This window comes from Cygnus atratus, chromosome 6 (assembly GCF_013377495.2).
Source record: "Cygnus atratus isolate AKBS03 ecotype Queensland, Australia chromosome 6, CAtr_DNAZoo_HiC_assembly, whole genome shotgun sequence".
Taxonomy (NCBI): Eukaryota; Metazoa; Chordata; class Aves; order Anseriformes; family Anatidae; genus Cygnus; species Cygnus atratus.
This window is the reverse complement of record NC_066367.1, coordinates 3,487,416-3,510,622: the sequence shown is the minus strand read 5'-3', so window position 1 is coordinate 3,510,622 and position 23,207 is coordinate 3,487,416. Positions and strand designations below refer to the sequence as shown.

The window sequence follows — 23,207 nt, the reverse complement described above, 5'->3', positions numbered from 1 at the left end:
TGCTGGTGGCTCTTGCAGCAGATCGTGAAGTAACCAGGAATCAGCTGGGATTCTCACTTGTGAGTCAACTCAGCTCCACGGTGTCAAGAAGACAGCCCCCAAGTCCTCCCACCCTGCCGAGGTGAGGAGGAACCACCTCCTGAACTCAACCTGCTGCCGGGTGACAACAACAGGAGCTTTCTGATTTTAACAGCAGGCACAGCAACCCCCAGGAGTCACCTTTAACCATGGCTGCAGTCCTGTTCATCATGGCTTATAGAGTTTCACCCATCTGCCACTGTGTTTCTAAAGGACTTCACCTCCCTGACTGGCAGATAGCATCGACGTGACAAATGGGATGAGGGGCCAGAAAGCTGATAAATACTTTTGATACAACTCTAAAAATAGTGATGGGATATTTGTACCCTTCTGACACTTTTCCAGCAGTAGATGGATATGCACGAGCTAAGTTTTAAGACAGGTGTCAAGAATATTGATGTATGGAGGGAGCTGGATCGTTTGGCCGGCTCCGCCACAGGGTATGGCTGTGTGACGAATGATGCTTCCCTTGCCCAGGAACGTGTGTGGGGAGGGGCCCAGGGGGCTGTGCCATTGGTGCCCATGCAGAAATAAAGGATTCTGGTTGCACTGGCAGCTTTGCCCACCGAGGATGTACGTTTTCCTCCATGGGGATGATGGAAGGGGAGAGGCACGGTGCTAGCGCTCTCAGTGCCTGGTGGGACTTGGCTTGGTGGGCTGGCATGGGGCTCTTACCAGCTGTGACTTCTGCACGGTCTGAAGGACTACATAGGAATTAAGCTGCCTACAGATGTATTTCATAAATGTAACGGGGTCAAATATGCAGCCTGGTTTGGATGGAAGAAAACGATACGTTGGGTAAGAGCTATAAACACCAATTTGGTGCAGATTTGTTGTGGGGGATTAATGAAAAGGAGCACTGTAGTGCCCTACGTGCCTTGCAACTACAATCCTAAATTCACTTTAGGATTTCTGACCCACCTCTGGAAATACATAAGTCAAACCTGCTTTCTTCTCTCCCTTCCAGGCCCTTCAATAATGTTTACTCCAAGGGCCACAGATTCACACATACCATCCCAATGTCCTCAAGCTATTCCCTCTTTGGCACCCATGAAGGTGGCTGGCAGGAATTTTCACATTGATACAAGTGGTGACTCTTCCAATATTTAAGTACCATGTTGATGAAAATTGCTCTTAAGCAATTTAACTGTGGATTAACAAAGCACATTTCCATGTTTGCATGAAGATGTACTTATCATCTATATTTACCTGATTATATTCATAGGAACACACACATTATATAACAAGATTCTGCATTTCCATCAATCCTCACCCCGTCTCTTCAGTGATGTGAGTGGCTTTTACTGGCAGAATAATCGGGCAGACAATCAATGAAACAAAGCAGGAACTTCATTTTGAGACACTGCTGCAAATAAAAGCACACCCTAATCCAATTACCAGGCTGTCCCCTAATTTCCAATAGGAACTCCAGGTCTGAATGGATTGTTTTCTGCTGAGATCAATGGATGGCATGAGGCAGTATTTGAAAAGGTCTCTGACTTATTTTTAGGCCTGCCAGCATGATGTTATCAGAGGTTAGTGTTTGGTTGCACACTTCAAGCAAACTCAAAAAATTACAACTGAGAGCTAGTATGAATGGCAAACCTGCCAAAGAGGTCCGATCGCAGGCACGGAGACGGAAAGGTTAGCCCAGGTACGTGACAGACCGGACAAGCAACGTTATTTTAGCTGCAGGGCGTCTCCTTCAACCCTTTTGACAACCTGAAAGTTTCACAGCCCTATTTTTGCACTAATGTTATATTCCATTTTGACTACTGAAGGCAATTTTTTCTTCTTTTTTTTTTCCATTTTATTTTTTTTTTCAGGGGGGTCTTATGTCTGTAAGGTGCTTCCAGGCTTCAGAGTGATACCCAAAAGCTCCCTGCCCTCCTTTTTCTTCTTTTCCAAGGTAGCATCTGTGCTTGTAAGAACATGGTTCCCGAGAGAATTAACCCAGGAAACTGAAGAAAGAGCTGTAAATTTGTAAGAAAATAGGAGACTGAAGTAAAAATGCCCAGCTCCTATTCATGGTATTTTGAAGGCATCTTGAACCACGTAAGAGAGATGATGTTGACTGATGTTGACTAACAAGCATGGTTTCAACCTAGCTTGTCACTGCTTTTGTTCAGATTATACAGAAAAGTAAATACATTTTATTGGCATGTTGCTCAACTGTGATCATTCCTCTGCACTGAGCAAAGCACTGCACTTTTGAAGGGATGAATCCTGCTCAGTTTGCTGGCCTCGATTTTATTCACCTGTCTCCCCTGAGGAATGAATCATAAAACTGATGGCAGTGGCCTACAACTTTGCTTTCTGTATCTGCCCAGTTGTTGTTAAAATCTTTTGCAACACCTGAGAGGATTGTTTTTTAGCAGACTGTGTGTTAGAAATTCCCACTCAGTAGTGAGGAGTTCAATATGTTTCCTTTCACATGCCTCAAGCTGGAAAGAAGCCAAATGGGAAAAAAAGGGCAATTTCTCGAAATGGAAAATTTAATAAGAATGAAGATGGATGAAAAAATGTCCAGAGAAATCAGGAAGCCATTTAAATTCAGTGGCCATTCTCCCACTAGCCTCAATGAGGCCCGGATTTTACCTACTGCCTCTTTAAATCTTATCCCCTCTTCTAATCGTATTTTAAACCAAACAGCTGACATCCTTCTGCCCAGCCAAGGCCCTGTAAATCACTGAAATACAGGGTAGAAAAAGAAATCTGCAGTGCCAGATGTGTCTAAAAACAGTCAGAGTTCTCATAGAGGCAAGCTGCAGAGGAAGATGTTTAGCATACATTATGCCTGACAAAACACTGATAGTTTATCAGTTTTGGTATTATCAACCAACAGCAAGCCCTTCCACGGCTCCTTCATTTGCAGAGCACACAGACAGGCTAGACTTATGCCACTTGATTTCAGAACGATATTTTTTACCTAATCCTTTCCCATCCCAGCTTGATGGAAGCATGCTTCCATTATTAAATAAAATCGTAAACGAAATACCCTGGGGAGGGGGTGTTTTTGGTGTACACCTGACACAGCTTTAAACTACAGATGAAAGAGGGAGATTAAAACCATAGGGAGGGTTTTAATTTTTTTAATTTTTTTTCCCATCTAAAAAATATTTTGCCGTTATGTAATGCTGTCTAAAATGGATAAGGCTGGTCAGAGCAGCAGTGGGCAAAGAAATGCATTTCAATTCAGCGTTGGTAAAATTATGAAATGCGCCGCCACTGATTACATAACAGCACATTTCGGTTGCAGCTGCTGCATTTACAGGAGGGGAGTTTCACGCTACCCTATCACTGATGGGTACATGCTAAAATGACAGCCCGAGGGGGGGAGAAGTCACCTTGCTAAGCAGGTAGATGCTGCTTTTGAACCTCGGTTTATAACAGTGCTTCCTCCTGCTCGGTGGTACAGATGTGTGTCTGGAAACTCCACAGCTGGGCTTCTCCTGAGTCCAGAGGAATGCTCCTTTGGCAAGAAGGAATGGAGAAAGGAGAGCTGGCATTCAAATGCTGCATCTCCCACAGCGTTGCCTACTTCCTATAAGCACAATCCTTTTTTCTTACGTCACAAATTTTTGTCACTAGCGGTTTCAGTGTCTAATACACAAAATGTTAGGAAACGTGAAAAGAACAGATACATTGCATTGCTTGGCCAAGCAGTGCAAGATGCGTGTTTTAGCAGATATGTTCGATGAAAAGAAGTGGAACCCTTCAAAAGTGAAATAAGCAAAGTGAAAATAATATTTGTCTGTCTTTACTTTCTTTACCAAAATGTACTAAGCTAGGCAAAAACTGCTACTTTTCTCCATATAGCCTATTTCTGAAGGTCTCCCAGTTCCCTCTTCTCTTCCCTAACCAAATTTCTTTTCATTCTACCAGATGCATTTGTAATTCCTGTGTCTAGGCTAACTCCTTACTTATCTTTAGGCTTAGGTTACCATTTCAGGTGTCGAAATGAGCAAATAATCTCATGTTTGTATTGTAATTTGACATGATGATACTCATTCTATAAAAGATGTTTTAGTCAGTTCTGAGTAGCAACTTTCCTTAATATACAACTTATTTATTACAACTGTCATATACTTTCATCTCGTGATATTTTGACATCTAACATTTCATAAAGAATGCCAAAATACCCATGAAACAAAATTCGGAAGAAATTCAGTTCCATGAATATTTCAAAATATTTTTTTACATTTCAGACTAGATCAAACACGAATATTTAAATGTTGATGTTTCCTGAAAATGGATATTCCAGCAGCTCATTACAACTTTAACTCTCAAATCCTTGGGAAGAATTCCTAACAACAGATTTTCAGAGACAAGGCCCAAAATAGAGCTGCTAGGCATAAAAATATACCATGATACTCCTCAATTCTCATTAACTAATTCAAATTAGTGTTGTGGATGGCAAACAGCTGCTGTGCACCATCTTGAGCAGCATCCTTCAAGGACAGCTCTTGAGCTAATCAGAGCACATGGAGCCCAGAGGAAGGCTGAAACTGAGGGTGAGAGAAATTCCTCCCCAAACGCTGATAAACCTGACACCAACTGGGTCTGGGCCCACTTGCAGTAAATTTAAATATGGGTCTGTGGAAGCCATTTTGTGGCTGGACCCTTCCTGCATTGTTGGATGGTGTTAACGCTGGTACTCTTCCCATTAGGGGCTGCACCTGGGGCTATCTTAGCTCAGAACTGGCAAAGACACAGTATTGACTTGGTGGCACAATGTGATTTAGTCAGATATAAAATAACTTTTTCCTTGATAACCCTAAGTCCTGCCGCAATGACAGCACCCACGTGCTCTGAGGGGCCATGCATTACAGCAGGTATTCCAGATGTTCAAGGCAGCTTTCTAGGGGGGTAGTAGATCGTGTTGCTGGTTCTTCATTTCCAAAACCCTCTGAAAACAAAGGCTGGGAAGAAACAGATCCTGTGACTGGTTTTAAGTAGAGCATAACTGCATGACTGGCAACCATGATGCTGTTTTTCTGAGGGTCCCCTCCTGCATTTGTTTTTTCTGGGTATCCCTTGCCTGAAGTGATCCTATTTAGAAGGAAGGTGTCTGGTTAAGGACAACTCAAGGAATCAGGCCTGCTTCAAGCTGTGTTGAGTTTTAGGGATCACATTTTCATGTGGAAGCAGCAAGGCCTCTTTTCTTTTTCCTGCAGGCTCTACCTCCCTGAGAGTTTATTCACGCCTCTGACCAAAATACGGAACAGAGGACAAAAGATAAGCAGGTTTATATTTGCCCAGGAAGGTGGATTTCTATATTCCAAATACAACAAAATACTGAGAAATGATACATGTTTATGGACTGCGACACAAATGGAAGAACCTGTAGGAATGCCTACGTGAGCCCTGGTCTGCTCATCCCTATATCACATACCATTCTGTTTTTATCCATAACCTTTAACAAAGCAAAATGTTACAGAGGACTGGTTACAAAATGGTATAAGAAAATAACAACACGTAAGGTACACAGTCCTGGGGAAGCAAGAAGTGGGAGACAGTGCGTGAGCAAAATTCACGAATCTTGAACAGTTTGGAAGAAAACTAGTAGAAGAATATACTTGTATTATGAACTCCACCCCTGCCCCCAAACCTTGATGAAGTTTGACAACTGAATTCATTTTCAGGACTTAAATATTTCAGGGAAGCTGGTAACAGCAGAATAGCCTAGTCCAACTTTATGGTTTCAGGCTGCCCATTCTAGTCTTGGTGCTGCAAGGTGGTGTTTGCTTTTCCTGTTCATTCCCTGCAGATCAAATTCTTAGCCTGGACATAATGTATTTTCAAGTTACCGTGCTTGTGCCCAAATGAAATAGCTTTTATTATAAAGTTCATTCACATTACTGAATTTGTTTATTAGGGGTAAAAGCATAAACTGATTCGCAACTTCTGATTCACATTCATTAGTGACTAAATTAAGGGCTAAGCTTTAAAGGCACAAATGGAAATGTTCTTTTTTTCCCAAGCTACGTAAGTCTCCATAAAGAGATGTCTAACAGTTCACCTGAGACCCAATTTAAGTTTTAATGCTAACAATTACAGGTTCCATGAGCATGACACCGGGAAATCATAAGTAATGAAAAGGCACAATTTCTCTCATTATAAAACCACACGCACACACAAAAACAAAAATCCAAAATAATGAGGCACATTTTACCAAGCTTACCATACGCAATTCAAAGTTAAAGGAGACCTCTCAGGATCTAAAGATAAATTTAAGGCTGTTCTGTGTCAGAAAAGCACTCCATAGAACTACTGCTAGTCTTGGGATAGCCTAGGCGGCAATTCCCACACCTGCACAATTACATTAATACCCCAGTTTTTCCTATTTCAGAAGGAAAACATCTGGTCCACCTGATGACACAGAAAAATGCCAGAGTGGGACTTTCTGCACTGCACCTTTTGAAAACGAGGAGTTAAATGACAAAAAGAAGCAGCTGCAATTTTTCATTTAAAAAAAGCTTGCAGGACAAGTGAAGGTTCGGGGACCAAGCTGACATTGCTGGCTACTCAGACTTTAGTTCAGAAGTAGCTGACTGAGATTTATTAACCTACCAGGCAGACTCTATCTTTAAATTTTTTATTTTCTTCTGGATATCACCAACAGTGGAGGAGCTGAAAGGCAGCAGAGGGGCTAGAGACCATGGTGCTATCAGAACATGATAATCTCTTTTGCCTTTGAAAATCATTCAAAGAGCTCCTGAATAGGAATAATTTTCTTATGTGTTTTATAGTGCTACATAAATTAAACTAAGCTACACACAGTCATTATTTCTGAGTCAATGCTATATTGCTTTCTGTGAGCTTGATTTTGGAAGCCTCCAGATCCCAGCCAGAGAACTGAGACATTTCCTCTGCTTTACTTCTTGGAAAACTTCTCTGTCAGGATTGTCTGGATTGAATAGACAAAGATTCCTTCTCCAGCTGACTCTATTAAGAAAGTATTTTTTTAAGTTAAGACCAGCTCTGTTCTTAGATCATATTGAATTTATAAGCCCCAGGCTTCAGTTGTTTGTAGACATTTACATTTCTGAACAATCGGACATCTTGAAGGCTATCCAGGCACATGGGGCATGATACAGTTGTATCTCCTGGAGGGAAATGCCCTCATTGCTTTCCCCAAGTCACAGGCCAAAAATATCTGAAATGTATGGCCTGAAATTCAGTCTATATGGAGCTCTTTCACTGTTTTGAAGAGCTCATCTGTTGCCTTTTGTGGATTTTCACTGCGAATAAACCTTATGTGTGTTTTAATAAAATCTTGCACTTGTAAATGCAGCTAACAATCCCAGCTTTATGTTTTTAAGAAATGTATAAATTGTATTATTCTTGTATTCACAAATGTCAGGAATGTGAGTGAATGCGGGTGGCAGCCACACCGAGACAGCATTCCTGCTGCCACACAGCTGTCAAAATAGTAAAATATTTTTTTTTCAATTTTTAAGCAATTCGATGGAAAAGCAGCAACATTTCCTAACTAATCTATTTGTTTAGTGTGACAACCTCTGACTTAGAGCCTGACTAAATTGAAAGCCAAGCAAATCTGCATATGCAAGGATACAATTTTCCTAGTGCTTTTACAAAGCTGAAGATGAGAAATGGTTTCTCTCTCTGTGTGATGGATGCACGGTGTTCAGCTCTATGTCTCACTTGCTAATTCCATTAAGAAGAAAGGAAAGTCTGGCTCACAAAGGCAGAGCAGAATTGCATGATAGTTTATATGCCATAGCTAAGCTCTGGGGCTTTATTATCCTTCACCAGTTTAATATATGTCTGACAAAAATTAATTTAAAGGGGCAATGTCTAGTGGTTTACACTCAAAACAACCTACTTGGAAAGTTTTATAACCTGGAGAAGGAATCCACGCTGAATTTCTTATTTTATTCCTGGAATTGGAAGAAAAAACCTCACACTTTGTAGAGAAATTCGGTGCTGCTGCTCTGATTCTTGGGCCCCACCCAGGGACTAGTATGGATGATGAAGACTGTGGCTGAAGTCAGGTGGGTCGGCATCAAGGCTGTGAAGAAAGGCATGCATCACCCACTGGTGCTTCCTACACATTCAAGATCAGCAGATCACTCTCAAGTTTCTTAGAGAAGCGTGGCTTCTTCCCCCAGTCAAAGAGATTAGAAGTTAATGATGCAGAACGATGAGGTTTCGCCAAGTTTGAGGATAGTTTTCTTTTTTCAAACATAAATGTTATGCTGTATTTATTTTGGAAAAGGCACGGTCCAAGACTCTTCTTTATCCCTGGAGTGAATAATCTGTGGTAGTTCCTGTGGCCTCTGTGCCACAGACTTGGCCCAGCCAAGGGCAGACAGTGTGTTGACACAGATGGGTTTTGCCCTTTTTGGTGGAGCATTCAGTTTGCTTCGACAACACAGCCATCTGCTAGTGAGCAACCCCAAAATACAGCTCAAAACAACCATTTGTGGATCTGAATTTTCCACCAAAAGAGACTATCATGACTAAAAATGCCCTTTTTTTCCCTGTTTTCATCATCTTTGCTGTGTGGCTGGAGTTTGGCTGCTAAGACTTGATCTAATCAATGTTCATAGAGAGAGTTTTGTCTAGCCTGCAAGATTGTATTATTGAGTAGGTTGATCAAATTTGTCAGTGTCTTCACTGACAATTTTCATGAATATATAACATGGAAATATGGCTCATCCATGCCCACTTATTCTTTTTAGTCCTTAAAATGGCTTGGAAAAAAATCTTTTTAATTTGATAATGAAAAAGGATAAAATCAGTAAGGGGTATAATAGCTAATATCCAGATCTTAAGAAGGGAATACAAGCATTAAATAATAATAATAATAATAAAAAGACAAATGAATAAACAAGATGAAAACTCCTTGACTGCTCAGACTATTTAATGCAAAAACGCCACTGAAACAGCCAACTTCTTTATGCAGAGAAAGAAAAACAAACTTATCCAAGAAAACATCCTTCACAGGACTTTCAGACACTACTTTCTAAAATATACATTACACTTACAATGCTTACAAATATTTTTCCATAGAAGTTGTGAGATCAAGTACTTTTCTACTGGATTTGAAGAAAAACCCTGCCCATTCATATATTGGCTAAAACTGAATGCCATCTCACAAACTCAATCAACATCAACAAGCTGGTATTTGCTGAAAAGAGTGAAAATCCCCCAAAGTCTGATAAATTCTTCGGGGTGTCAGAAAAATGAGAGGGGCCAGAATTGTCCAAGTAAAGGCACGGACAAGGATGTACAGACACTGTGCTGACACGTGTTACACACACAGGCACGAGGCACGCTGCCTTCTGTGTGTCTCAGGCATTTCCAACTCAAAAACAAATCTTGCCTGCATGAAGAAAGAGCACTTAAAAAACACAAGGCTATGCCAACTTAATGTAAAGATTTATGTTCCAAAGGAATGAGTGCTCTCAGCTTTGCAGACTGAAAGATTTACGCGTTCATTAACCGGGATCAATGGGCTTCAAAGAAGAACAGGAGGGAGCAAAGACATTGATTCAACAGACAGTGTGAATGGTTCATAATGAAAAAAGTCCACTGGCTGTTGGATTGTCTGCAAAGGAACTGCCTCCCTGCGACCCCAAGATTAGGGTGCGTGGGTTTTGATGTGCTGTTTGGTTACTACCTGTCCCGTTTGGTTACTGTCATTTTTACGACGAGCATTTGGCACCACTGCATTAGTGTAACAGACAACATGGACTCATAGACTCATTTAGGTCGGAAAAGACCTTCAAGATCATCAGGTCCAACTGTCAACTTGACTTACTAAACCACTTCTACATCAATTATTCCCACTTATTATTCTTATACTAACCATAATCAAACTTTTCTGCACTTAAGGAACACGAGTAGCCATAGCTCTGCCTTCCCTGCTCAATAACTCCATTTCCTCTTGTGTTCCCTGCTTGACTTCCAACTTCCATGAAGCTTTGCTGCAACCAAATTTCTCCTCAGGACTGCTACCCACCATCTCTCCTTTCGAGTGTGGGCTGAAATATCATCTGTCTGCTAAACTGGAGCTGTTCTCCTCCTGCCCACTTCTGAGCTGAAGGTGCCTTCTGTGCTCCTCTTCCTCCGTGACCCATGACTTTGCTTTCTCATCTCATTGCTATTATTTCCTCCTCCTCCCTCGTCTTCAAGCTGCCTTTCCTCCCATTTTGTTACAACTCGGTTGCTTCATGCTTGAACATGCTGTCTCCTCTCTCTGGGTGATGTGGGTCACTGCCAGCTGGGAGCTCGGTTAACGGGCAGGAGCGGAGTACGACAGGTTGCACAAGATTCAACAAGGGGCTGCAGGCCTTCAGTCTGATTCGGGGACTCTAGTAATCTCCCCAGCTCTCCAGCAAGGAAGAGAAAGGATCTAACACAGCTCTATTTCTTGTCCTTATTTCTGACTCAAAATAAATCATTTTGGCCTAGTTTGCCATAACTTCTGCCCACCCCGGGATACAACCTCAGCTCTTCCAGCCTTTTAAGAAAACTGACTGCAGATTTTTCTTTCTGTGCATGACTCTATTCACCTGTGGAAGGGCTCCTTGGCAGCAGGAAATATGTGGACCATGGCACGTCTTTGATCTTTTGGAAAGTAATCCCAGCATTCACTTTCTGTAGAAATTTCTTCGTTCGCTGCTTTGTCCTGCAGCCACCCTGACACCTCTAGCTCCTCTGGCTCATCATTTATTCATAGCTCTATGTTTTAATCATCACGCACCATTTTTAAAGTAGGATCAGAACAATCAGTTTCTAACGGTTGGGTGTCATATCAACACAGGGCCATAGTGCACACAGAGCCCTCACAAGGGGTGACCAGACAAATTCAGTAACACTGAAGCAATCTCATGGTAAGAGATATTAAGACCCGTGAAACATCAGCTGGATTTCACCTAAGCCATGAGCGAGCTGCTCAGGTAAACCCAGCAACTGGCATCTATTCTCTTGAAAGATCTCCTTTTGAAATACAAAAATCTCACAAACCTAAGCTGTGAATACAACACCTGACACATTTTCACCATACCTTCCTAAATGCTTGAATTCTCAGCATGAGCTGTGAACATTTGTGTGAGTGCATGCGCACCCGCACCCCCGCACACACTCAGTTTCTAAATCAATCCTCCGAGGCAAAGGGTGTAAAGCAAATACCTCCCAAACCTCACTAGTATTTACATGCTTTTAATTTCAAATACCATATAAGGCTATTTGGCCATTATGTTTTACTGTAGCTTCTAAATATATTAAAACTGTTTATCACTGTAAAAAACATTTCAAGAACCTTGTTAACTTAACAGTAAAACACAGACAGATAATCTTATCTATTATGGAAATGTTTCATCATATCACAGCTGTGCTAGGCTCTGGATTTTCACTTTCTTAAGCCTGTATATATCATGAAAAGAATATGCATACTATATGCATAGTAATTCAATAATTTTCATCAATGTCTGCTAATTCTGGCAAACAGTTTTACCACATTTATTATTTCCACTGCTGGAACAGGTGCTTTATGTTCAGAGTATCTGTACATTGATAAAAATGGAAGAAGCCCATTTGTTAAGGAGATAGCTCCTAGCAAAACAAAGTAATAAGAACACAGTGTTTTTTAAAGCAAACAAACAAAACCATAGCAGAAGATGAGGACACATCACCTCCGTAAACAGAGGAAAAAAGCGACTTACACGTTCTTGCCAAATGTGATTCTCACGGAATAGGAACCATACCTGCATAATCTGTCCGTGCGTAATGCCCATCTTCAGATTTTGTAGTTGCTGTGGTATTATCTGTGTTAAAAGAAATACGTTGTATTGCTTGGGGAGCCTCCACTTCCTATTGAGTACGCCCCAGTGCCCACACAAACATAGCATCCCTTCCACGCACAGCACCACTGCTGGCTGCAGGGCTCCCCTGGGCTTGCCAGGTGAAAACAGCAGGAGCGGGCTTTTTGGAATGAAACACGAAATATCTTCCATTAAGAAAACACATTTTTTCTAACAATATGTGACAACAGATTGCAGCTGGGATAAATCTATCAGTGTAAAGCAGGACTTGTCATTTCTGCTCTACTTGAAGTAATTGGGGAGTTTTAATATGTACCCTGAAATGAACTGTCACGTAGGGCAGTTAACTTTAAAGAAATGGGAATAAATGAGAATGTGTTTAATAGACAGGTATAGTATGGCCTTGTAAGTAGATGTACTGAGGATTTATAGGTCAGAAGCTAAGGGGGAAAAAAGCTATTAACTGTCCGAGCCCCAGTAGACACTTTATTTACAGGAGCTATTTAAAGGCAAATTTTCTTCATTTTTATTTCCGAATAGACTAGAGTTTTTAAAGTCAATTCAAGGGTCACACAAGTGATACAGCACCCCGGGAGCTGGGCATAGAGAAGCATGGTATTGGTGGCAAACACAGCTAGTCTCGATGTGGTATTAAAATTTCCTTCCAGGTACTGCTGGCATCCCATGAGCCCAGCAGATGAGAAACAAGCCCCAGTGCTGTGTACCATACACATTACAGGAGTCTAATGGAAATGCGAGAAGTGCCAAATAAGAAGCCAGCCCCAGTTCTCTCTTTTTTTTTTTCCTCCCTGAACGAAAATTGAAAACATTCTTTGAAATGAGTTTTGTTATGAGCGTTACCTTGACATCGACCCAAAGACATGACTTCAATTTTCTCCTGTTTCTGGCATGATGCCTCTTTGATTTGACATGCATTATCATAAGATTTCCCATCGGAAGCACAAAGAGGATTGAAGTTGGTTTGAGAACAGTCAATGTTGCACACACACCTGAAGACACAGAAGAGAGAAAAAAGAAGAGGCTAATATGAGAAAGTTCTTTCGTGACATCATAAATGCATCTCAGAAAGAAAAGTGTTTGTATTTTCCTGACTGAACAATGCAAATCAACAGAATGAAAGCGGAAAATTCTCTTAAAAGGTCATTTGTATTTCTGGATGGAAATGAATGCAGGGAAAGAGGAGAGACACAGAAAACAAAAGCAAGAAAAAGGACACGTTAAAAAGAGAGTTATAGATGGAAAATTAAATGACAGCATTACCAACTGCAATTTCTTGCAAACCAAAGAACATCCAAGCAGATATATGAGTAATTTACGTTGCTGTACCCTCTTAGATTAAAGAAACCACAAAATTTACCTCACAGAATCACAGAATCACAGAATTGAAGGGGTTGGAAGGGACCTTGAAAGATCATCAGGTCCAACCCCCCTGCCAAAGCAGGTTCCTTAGAGCAGGCTGCCCAGGTAGGCATCCAGATGGGCCTTGAATACACCTCCAGAGAAGGAGACTAAGGAGACCTCTGCTGAGGTGCTGCCCACACAGCATGGGTATGTAACACAGAATCAGTGTTATCCATTAATTATATCAATTTAGGATCAGGTAATATGGCAGCTATAGGCATTCTGATCATAGTACAAGAAGAGATGTTGAAACCACATCTCATCCTACAGGGATGACCCCCCATGCCAAAACGGAGGGTGGCACCAGCGAGGCATCAGGTGCATCTCCAGGGCCATGACCCAGCTCGTGAGCTCCTGGGCTGCTACAGGACATGAACCAAAAGCATGGTGAGGACAGATGGGGGTCTTGCTTCAAAAGCATGATCTGGATCTCAAGTAACATGCTAACGTGGACACATCCACACCCTAGCGAGCCTTGCCCATTGCTCAGAAGTTGGAGAAGCCTAATTACTTCCACCACCTTCCAACACAGCCTTTTTTCTTTAGGTTTCTCCTGTTCCATTATCATTAGTGATGTCAGACACCCTTGGGCATTGGTGGAGGAAAGCCATGCTAATCTTCCATCCTCCGCCCCCTGTACCAGGCAGCTCAGTCTCAGTGAGGCTTACATTAACACCGAGGCAATCCTGCTCGGGGACAAAGCCAGAGGTCTAACCTGGCAGCTGCTTCGGCTCTTCTGAGCATGTAATTGTGCACACGCTGCTATCCAAACTCTTGCTGGCTCCTTCTGACATTTAAGGTAGAGCAAAGCCAGTGCCGCTCCATCTCCAGCCCGCTGGTCGCACTCAGCCTCACAGTGCCTGCTCCGCGGCTCTGCCTTTTCAGAGTTAAGTAATGGAAATGCCAGCCTGTCAGCCTCACTGCTTGACTTCAGAAAGCGTTTAAAAGTCAGTTCCCCTTCCATTCACATCACGCATTCGGACACCTTCAGCCACGGGAGGTGCAGCAACAGAAAAACTCTGGGGGCAAGGACTCGGAAAGAGGAATCACAGGGAATCAGACGGCATGGGTCAGATTTCTTCCATCACCCCCCCTCAGTCTCTGGCTTCTGCAAATGTGCCCAGTGAAATGAAAATCTGGGGAACCACGGCTCGTATACATTTGGGCTTACATTAGGTAGATCACTAAATACAGAAAACTTCAGCTCAAAGAGAGGCCAAAGGTGAAAAGCCAAGGCTATAAATTAAATTAAACGATTTCATAACTAGTAGAAGATGGGAGTCTGTCTCCCTGTGTAGCAATTTCACCACACTGATGAATATACAGAATGTAAGAAAGCATCCAGTCCCTTTCCTAAGAACCTCCTTATCAGCGGAATAAGGATGTTCTGCTCCCCCACAGTATTAACGGCCGTCATTTCTTCCCACAGTCATTTCCAGCTTCCCACCTTAGTCAAACTCACTTCATTAGGAACCGTTTACTGCTCGAGTAATCAGAATTTTTTTCCACGTTGCTCTACCATTTGCATTTCAGATGGGACACAATCAGCCATATGCTCTTTTTTTTGGTAATAAACCAGCTAAGAAACAGCTTCAATACTCAACACCTAGCTACAAAAAATGAGTGTGGGTTAATATATATTATGTCTCAAGTCAAGAGAAAACTAAGTCAATGAGAAAATTAAAACAAAAGGATACTCTTTAGGGGAAATCTAAGCAACTTGGGATGCAATTTAAAAAACATCCAGGGGATGTATGAAGCTAATCTTAGAGTAAGGCACTTAAGAGACGTATTTTTAAAGGTGTTTAGATGCTTAAAGATGCATGCAAACATTTTGTGTGGGATTTCTGAAATCTCAGAGACCTCTCTCTCGCTGACTTCAAAGACCATTTTAGAGCTTATTAGACATTTGTTCGCATCTTTTGATACCTTCCAAAAAAAAAAAAAAGAAGTTCCCCAACGACTTTTCTGACCTCTCTCAGTAAAAGTGAGAAGAAAACAAAGATTTTCTAAACCTCAAACCTTAATTGCGAGACCAACCTTTCCTACCAGGCAGGAAGCCTACAGCAGCACAGTACGAGCAGGATGAAGCACGTGCTACTTGTGCAGACGGCAGGATGCTTGTGTTTGAGGGACACCAGAAAGGGACAACTGCTGCATGACACTATATGCTCAAGTCTTATGTGAACCCCTGCATGAAGCCTGCGTTTTGGGGTTGACTAGATAGGTGATGAAAAAGCACTGCAATACACTTGTCACCAGGATCTCCTGACTGCGAGGTCTGTGTGTCACCCACCTCTCGCACAGCTCTGAGAGGAGAGCTTCTGGCTTGCAGCTGTGGCTTCTTACGGCTTCTGCACTTGCACACACAAATCCTATTTAAAGGCTGCACAATTAAGACAACATTAAATATATGTCAGGAAGAGCTAAAGGTAGGATTTCATCAGTAAGATTAATGTACTGGGTTGCTGACTCTGTTTAATTTATAGTGTTCATCTTATCAGGGAAAATGACAGTATATTAAAGCACATTTTTTTCAGACTAGAGGAACAAGCAGGCTGCCATTTTAGCCATGCCCACAAAGTCAAGAACAGCAAATTACAGGGAAGAAGGTGAAGCATTTACTGCAAACGTGTGCGTCCAGGCACGCACCGCCACAGAGCACACATCGTTCTGGAGCAGGATCCATCGCTTACGGAACAAATACGAAGTGAGTAGCACTTCACATACTCTATTTAATGAAATCCTATCGCTGGAGGCAAAGCTGCCTTCACTTCTTGAAGCATGACGACCATCTCCTGCTGGATGAGGAGAACCAAGCTGTGATGTCCCTGCTTGGGCCCCAGCGTGAGGTGCCAGGCCAGGTGAGACCCCCTTCAGTCCTTCAGATCCTGCACTACATCTCTGATTTTAAGCAATTTGGCCATCTCACCATTTTATCATCCTGGCTTTGACTTCCGATTATAGTTACATCAATAAATCCATTTGGTTTCCGTATTCCTAAGGGTAGCACTGCAGAAAGCTCGGCAGCACAAAGGCTGGCTGTTTTTTCCTTGGGCTCAAGAAGCTGCGAGAAGGTTAATGAGGTCTCCTAAGGGTCACAGGATGAAACTGTACCCAAGAGCATACACAAAATACACGTGTAAGGTTTACCCATGCTTTCTGCAGGGGAAAAAAAGCAGCTTTAAAAGCATCTGTGTGGAAGGAGTGCTTCTAAGATGTCAGCCGATACCCTGCAGCTCCCCTGAGAAAGGAAAAAATACTGAATGTTGTCCCACAGGCTCAGTGCATCCTGCAAGTAATGGGGTTCACAAGTTCATTGATTAAAATTTGGGCTGTCACTGTAAACAATCATTAAACAAGGCTCAATTTCTTACATTTATTCTTCCGGGTCATTATGATAGTCTCTGATGAATTCCGTTTCTTTTATATGCTCTATTCTATGCCACTTCATACGATTAAAATCTTGGAGGAGCTCAACATCCCACAATCCACTTAATTATTTTGCTGATCACAAAAGCATAAAAACAAAACAAACTAAGAAAACCGGCAAACCTGGGCTCCTCCTTGGGGGATTTGGAGCTGATTGCCTTTGTACCTCTTGTGGCACAGCTTTGTAGCATTGCTAGACCCTGCAATGAGGACATCGCGTCAAGGCACAACTGGAAGATCTCTGTAGGGGGGTGGGATTGGTGACCTGATGGAGGAACCCATGAGGCTGCCCATTCCTATCCAGATCTGGACCATAAAAAAGAACCTAGCCAGGCCTCAGTGAGGTCTGCATCCCAGAAGTGATGGCAATGCTGCTTGGCCAGCTGGAACAGCCAATTTGGCTTTCTACTGAACTGGTCTCTGTAAAAATTAATGGCGTCAGTGAACCCGCCCTGGGTGGGTACACAGTGAGCGCCTGGTCTCCCACCTCCCCACTTGCCTGCAAATAGCATATAGTATTGTTCTCTGAGCACAAAGAGAGGCTTTGCCTGCACAGAGAATGCTGCTGAAGAGAGGATTCACAGCTATGAAGGACTGTCCCTGGAATGAGGAACAGCATTTTAAGGAGGTGTCTCAATAGAAAGAGAGAATAGTTCCTCGCCCATGAAGTGCAGGAGAATGCTATAATTATACTTCCTTAGTTCATGAATATAGTATAATCATTAGTGACACAGTGATGATAAAATGAAGCCCACTCCACACTTTATCTCCGCTCCTAAGACAACTATTCAGTCTTTGTTTTCAGCAATGTACTAATGAAAAATAATTAAAAAAAATTACTACACTCTTTCTGTACGTAGCATGAGGGAGGTTTCATATGTAGCTTGACAGGATGCAAGAAGGATAAATGTGACCATGCTTCTAAAAGAGCAGTTTTACTGGGAACAGATGCAGGAATGTTTTTGTCAGAGTGAGATGGCAATGGCAGCTCTTCCCTATTCAACATATTTTAATTAGCCCGCCGTAGTTTGGAAACCTGAGAGCATTGTTGGTACTACCTCTGTTTATTAAAGATTCATATTCAGACTTTGCTGGCCATGGGTCATTTGCTTTTTGGAACCAGAGCAACAGAAAATTGTGTCTGAGATATCTGCAAAAAGTACTTAATGAAATGACTAACGTCTTCAGCCAAGTGTCTAGTTGATTACAGGGTCCAAACAGCAGAACAGCAATAAATCTGCCACAAAGAGAATTGTCAGTCAAGAAAAAAGGCATAAAACCAAACAGACAGGGAAGCGGGAGCTAAAAATGTGAAAATGCAAATCCAGTGTTATTTTTACTAGTCAGAGCTCTGATATTTGAGTGCATATGCTAATTTGGTCAAGTGTGAGATCCAGCCATGTCTCAGTGCACACTATTTTACAGGGAAAGTGATGTTCCATTCTGCAGTCATTTTAAACATGTCGTATATTTTCTCCAGGCAAAAATAAAAAAGCAAGGAAAAAAACAACATTTTGCAGCATAAAAAAGCCCAAAGCCTTCCCTTTGCCATAAAACAGTGTATAAATAAAACCACACTTGTTGTACATTTGTGATATTTCTGCCAGTAAGATTTCCTCCTCTGTTCTGACTTGAAAGCAGTGATCAGAAACTCAAATTTCTGGTCGGATACCAGTAGTTTCCTCTCCAAGCCCCCGCCCCTCCAAATTGGACATTAAATGTCCGTTTAAAGCTAACCTGGCAGTGTACGCCTGCACTGAGAGCTCCGCAATCACTCCCAAATGCTTTCTCCATCATTTGGATTCCTGCAAGGTTTTTCTTTTTGGTAGACAGGGCACCTTTGTTGACATCACCAGCAGGCTAGTTGAAACAAAGCCAGGCTGAACATTATGCCTCAATACTCCAACAGGCATTGCAGCGTGGTTCAGCTGGGTGTCAGGAGGCAGGCAGGAGTGCTCATTTACCCGGGCAGCTTTGGGCATGTTGAATACATCTCAACACAATCCCACGTGGAGATACTTCCACCAGTTCTGAGCAGGGGCTGGCGAGGTTAACCAGGCTGGGCAGGTCCGTGCTCACATGCCTCAATTGCCTCCGCTGTTCAGACCATCTCTGTGCTGTTGCACTATGCCTTGTTAAAACACACCACCTGATAGAGCCCTTTACAGGTCACCTCTGCTACCAGCCTCACCACCACATCAGGGCAGCTCAGCAGTTGGATTCCTTTGGGGGGCTTGTGCGCACCTCCATTTCAGTAGCAGGCCATCAGTGGACCACTGATCTCATACAGACCTAGGGCAGCCATGATTTGATGTTATTATATACATTTTACAGAGAGGTAAATCATACTCCAATGTCCTGGAAGCCTCAATGTTGAGTCCATATGGACTTCTGGTAGCTTGGTCAAGCTCAAGTGAACTACAGTGGTCTCTGCAGCTTACAGAACACAGCCCAAGAAGATGGCACCAAAGCTGTGCTCCAGGAAGAAGGCAAAACTGAGGCAGGCTGAATATCACGTACACACACATACATCCATACAAAACAGTATGTAAAGCATGTATTCGGGATGCACAGACACAATTTTTACCTCATTCTATGAATTATACCGTAACACCTGCCTGTGCATGCTGGAAGACTGAAATCCTATTACTGCACTCTTAAAAACATCATTGAAAGGCTTACAGTGTAGAGATGCTGCAAGTCTACTTCAAAACAAACTTTATTTTTGAGGCAGATGCGAAACTTTAGCTGCAGTGCAGAACAATAAACAATACATATTTTATAATGGCAGCACAAAAATAGCATGCGATATTACTTTCCTGGGTCTGCTGGTGCTTCTCTTCTGCTTTAAGATCACAAGAGAAGAAAAAGCGTGGCTTTCTTTGAGTGCCTTCCATTCAATGTTATCTAGTTATTTATTTATTTTTCCTTTTTGTCCTTTGCAGCCTGGCTTCTGCTCTGAGCATGTCTACTTCTCACAGTGGCTTCCCTAGGATATTTTACCTATTTTGACTGTTCAAATGTTTATCTTCACCCCGAGTAAAAGGAGAAAAGCTTGATTCCCTCAGGGTGATGCAATGTTTCTGCATGGCATTTCAATAGCACACTGTTATTCAAACAATTAGAAATCACAGAGACCATGCAAGGAATTATCAGCATGCTGCATAGAGAGTTTTATTATGCAGTGCATAATGAAAATGATTTGAAGGACCCCAAAGCATCATAACAGAAGGAAGCGCTGAATAATCAGGTGTTGGTTTTTTTTTTTTTTGTTGGACTGCAAGAGCCAAAAATGTTGTTTACTGGACATATGTCAAGCTAAAATGCACTAAAGTGGAGAATATATTTATTGCTGTCCTTCCCTGCATACCAAATGCAACAGATTTTGTAAGCCTAGCTGCAGCATGGAGCCAGGAGCCGGGGTAATCGCTGTACAGCTGCCACGCTGCTGCTGGAGAGCAGGGAGTGACTGGCAATGCTTAAAAAGGGGAGGCATTTTTCAGAGCACGTTTGCTCTGAAATTGCCACAATGACAGCTCACGGAGGTTGTTTCAAAAGGTTTTGTGAGTGTCGTCTGGGCACCAGCTCCTCCATCATGCTGGACCTGCCTGCCCCGGTGAGGAGCTGGTCCCACACTCCACCGTTTTCCAAGGCTTCAGCCTGGTGGCTGCAGCTCGTGAAACGGCTGCCTTCATCTGCTGTGTGAGATGCTGAAAGCAGATTCCTAATCCTCCTTTCTTTTCTTTTTTTTTCATAACTTTCTTTACTAAGTTTTCTGTAGGAAACATCACAAACTTCACCTTTGCTTCCCTCTTACAGTTCAAAGCACCAATTATAATATGACCTTCATCTGGCTTCCTGATGTCTCTGGTGCCCTCAACAGCACGTTGAATTGTACACTAACACCTTCAGGGCAAAATAAATGTTTCACTTAAGTTTTTTTTAATATCGTTTCCCTTTACAAGGAACTAAGTTGAGCACGATAGCCTTTGCTAGACTGGATGCTTTAAACACAGAGAATTATAAGGTCAATCATTGGGTTTGAAGTGCAACGGAAAAATCCTCACTCCAACTGCGTGACTAGAGAAGAAATTTCTAATTCTGTTCATTGCCAATTCAAGTGTCTGCAGGTATCTAGTATGTGAAGTTTATTTAAAGCACGAAGAATAAAACAAATGCGTTCTTATGGCTTGCCTTCACTTGGTGTCCTTCACGTCTCTACTGTCTGTGTTAAAACAAAGCTTTGCTGACTCTTTCTCTCCCTCTGTAAACATTTGACGCTGTCCTTCACCAACATTTTATCGCTGTGTGCTCCAACTGCTGATACCGTTGGCTCCAGTTTTGCAGCCAACATTAAGACAGGAGTTGTTCCAATGAGTTGCCGCGTTTCACCCCAGCCTGCGAGGCCCGTCAGGAAGCAGGGGACAGTGGCCTAGCTGCAGGTCCTGGCACGGGCCTGGCCACACAGGAAGGCTCCATCTGCTCACCAAGAAATGTGGCACCAGCTGGGCTGGGACCCATGGCAAATTTCTGGTTTGTGCTTCCACATAACAGCTTTGTTAACGACACTAGAAGTTACTTCTGAAAGTGGGCCTTGATTTACAAGAGACTAAAGACTTGATTTACAAGTGACTGTGTGTCACAAGCCCCATACCACACAGCATGCAAGACATCCACTGCCGGTGGGGAAGGCAAGATTATGAGTGACCTTTGTACCACCAGTGAGATGAAAACCACAGTAAACTAATTCCTCCTTGTAAAGGCTTCCTTCACACGTGCAGAATCAGACTAACCCTCACCACAGACTGCTCTGTGTCCTCAAAGACCCGTGCCTCCCACTTCCGAGGAGACCTGCCTGAGGCAGGACCATCTGAACTGGCTGCTCGGCAAGTAGGCTGACTTCAATTACAAAATAAAATCCAGTCTAGCTATTTAATGAAATTTTAGGAAGGTATTGCAGGCTCTCCTCCGGGCTTTGCACCTCCTGTGCTGATGGAAATAACACAAGATAACCTCATGTCATCCCGCACAGTGGTGAGCCCACAGGTATGAGACTGGGACCTGTGCAACTTGGAGCAAATCGCTTCACATGTACAAGAAGGAGAGAGCACTGCTAACCCTCTTTTTTTCTAAGAAACCCTCTTTTTCTGTAGCTGAAAGCTGCTGTAGAAGTAACCCTCTTCAGGTGTGGGACACAGATCAGTACCACCCACCTGCACCTCCCAGAGGGACTCGTGTCCCAGGAGCGCCTCAGTGTGGGAGGCCTTCGTTACAGAACCGGCAGACCGAGAGACAGCAATTAAGTCTTTGTGTCTGGGCACATCCCACGCAGGCTTTTAGCTGTGATTTGCTTTCTAGAGAACCGCCTGCATCCTGCAAGCACACGTGGGGAAGGTCCGGCGTCGCGGTGGGCTCCCTGAGGAGCGGGGCAGGAGATGGCTGCTGTGGGGAAGGGACACCTGCCAGCCTAAGGTCAGCCCTGCGCTTCGGCTTGTATTGAGCTTTTGCCAGGCTGATATTTAATGCATGGGATGTATTTTTAATGGCTCGGATGTGTGAACACATCATGGCCTTGATGTTCCTACATGGGCGTGTGAAGGAGCCGCCGACCTTCTGCGACGGATGTAGTTTTAATTTAATAGTTAACATACAGTGGGACGGAAGAGATGAAGTGTTCTATTAAGACATTTGATAATAAATTGGAAAGTGCTTTCCCAGTGCTTTACGTAGTTATTCTCTCTGCTGATCTATTTAGCCAACACTTGTAATTCTGAACTACAAAGTTGTATCCCTGCTTTCGTAAACATACTTACATAAAACCCAATAACAACACAGCCTATTTATTGCTAAAATGCTAGTAGGAAATTGGAAAAGGTATAAATACAATTCATTGCTGGTGATCTCCTGCCCCCTGAAGGCACTGTAAGACTCCAAATCTTGCTCAGTTCACAGCATCATAAAACTGAAGCAATAAATGTCACTCCTTTCTTGATTGCGCATTAGGCCAATCGGCTTTTTATTGAGACTAAATAGGCTGTCATGAAGGCACCTTGCAGTTTACTACCAGGGCACGGCTTTGGCTAAATGTGGGGCTCGGGAGCAAAGAAAGCTTATTTTTAAGTAACAAAAAAGGTAGCACTGAACAGGAAATATGAAAAAGTTGCAAAAATGCATTGCTCTTCCAGGTCTGTGCACTTGTTCTTTCATGCAGTGAGGCCCTGATATACACAGGCGATTATGTGTCAATGCACATTAATATTTGATGTGCATTATCATATTATCTCTTATGTGCACTCTCGCAATCAGTTGAGCCCAGCGTCTCCCAGACATGGGGTTGCACAACCGGGTGGTGGCTTTGACCGGGAGCACCTGTGCACAGCTCTGCAAAGTCAAACGGGGCCCTTCTGTGTGCCGCACACAAAGCAGCAAGGCTGGGAATGGTCTGCACGACGCCCTGCATTACAGCAGAGCACAAAACAG

General features: G+C 42.8%; 1 protein-coding gene across 1 annotated transcript in view; it reads right to left on the bottom strand.

Annotated features, from left to right (window-relative positions):
• Nucleotides 1-23,207, bottom strand: part of TMEFF2 (transmembrane protein with EGF like and two follistatin like domains 2) — a 119,058-nt gene that overhangs the window by 15,730 nt on the left and 80,121 nt on the right. The window contains exons 6-7 of the mRNA XM_035536883.2: nucleotides 12,735-12,883; nucleotides 11,817-11,876 (exon numbers count right to left, since the gene is read on the bottom strand). Of these exons, the coding sequence (XP_035392776.1) occupies nucleotides 11,817-11,876; nucleotides 12,735-12,883 (209 nt within the window). The remainder of the gene's footprint in view (nucleotides 1-11,816; nucleotides 11,877-12,734; nucleotides 12,884-23,207) is intronic.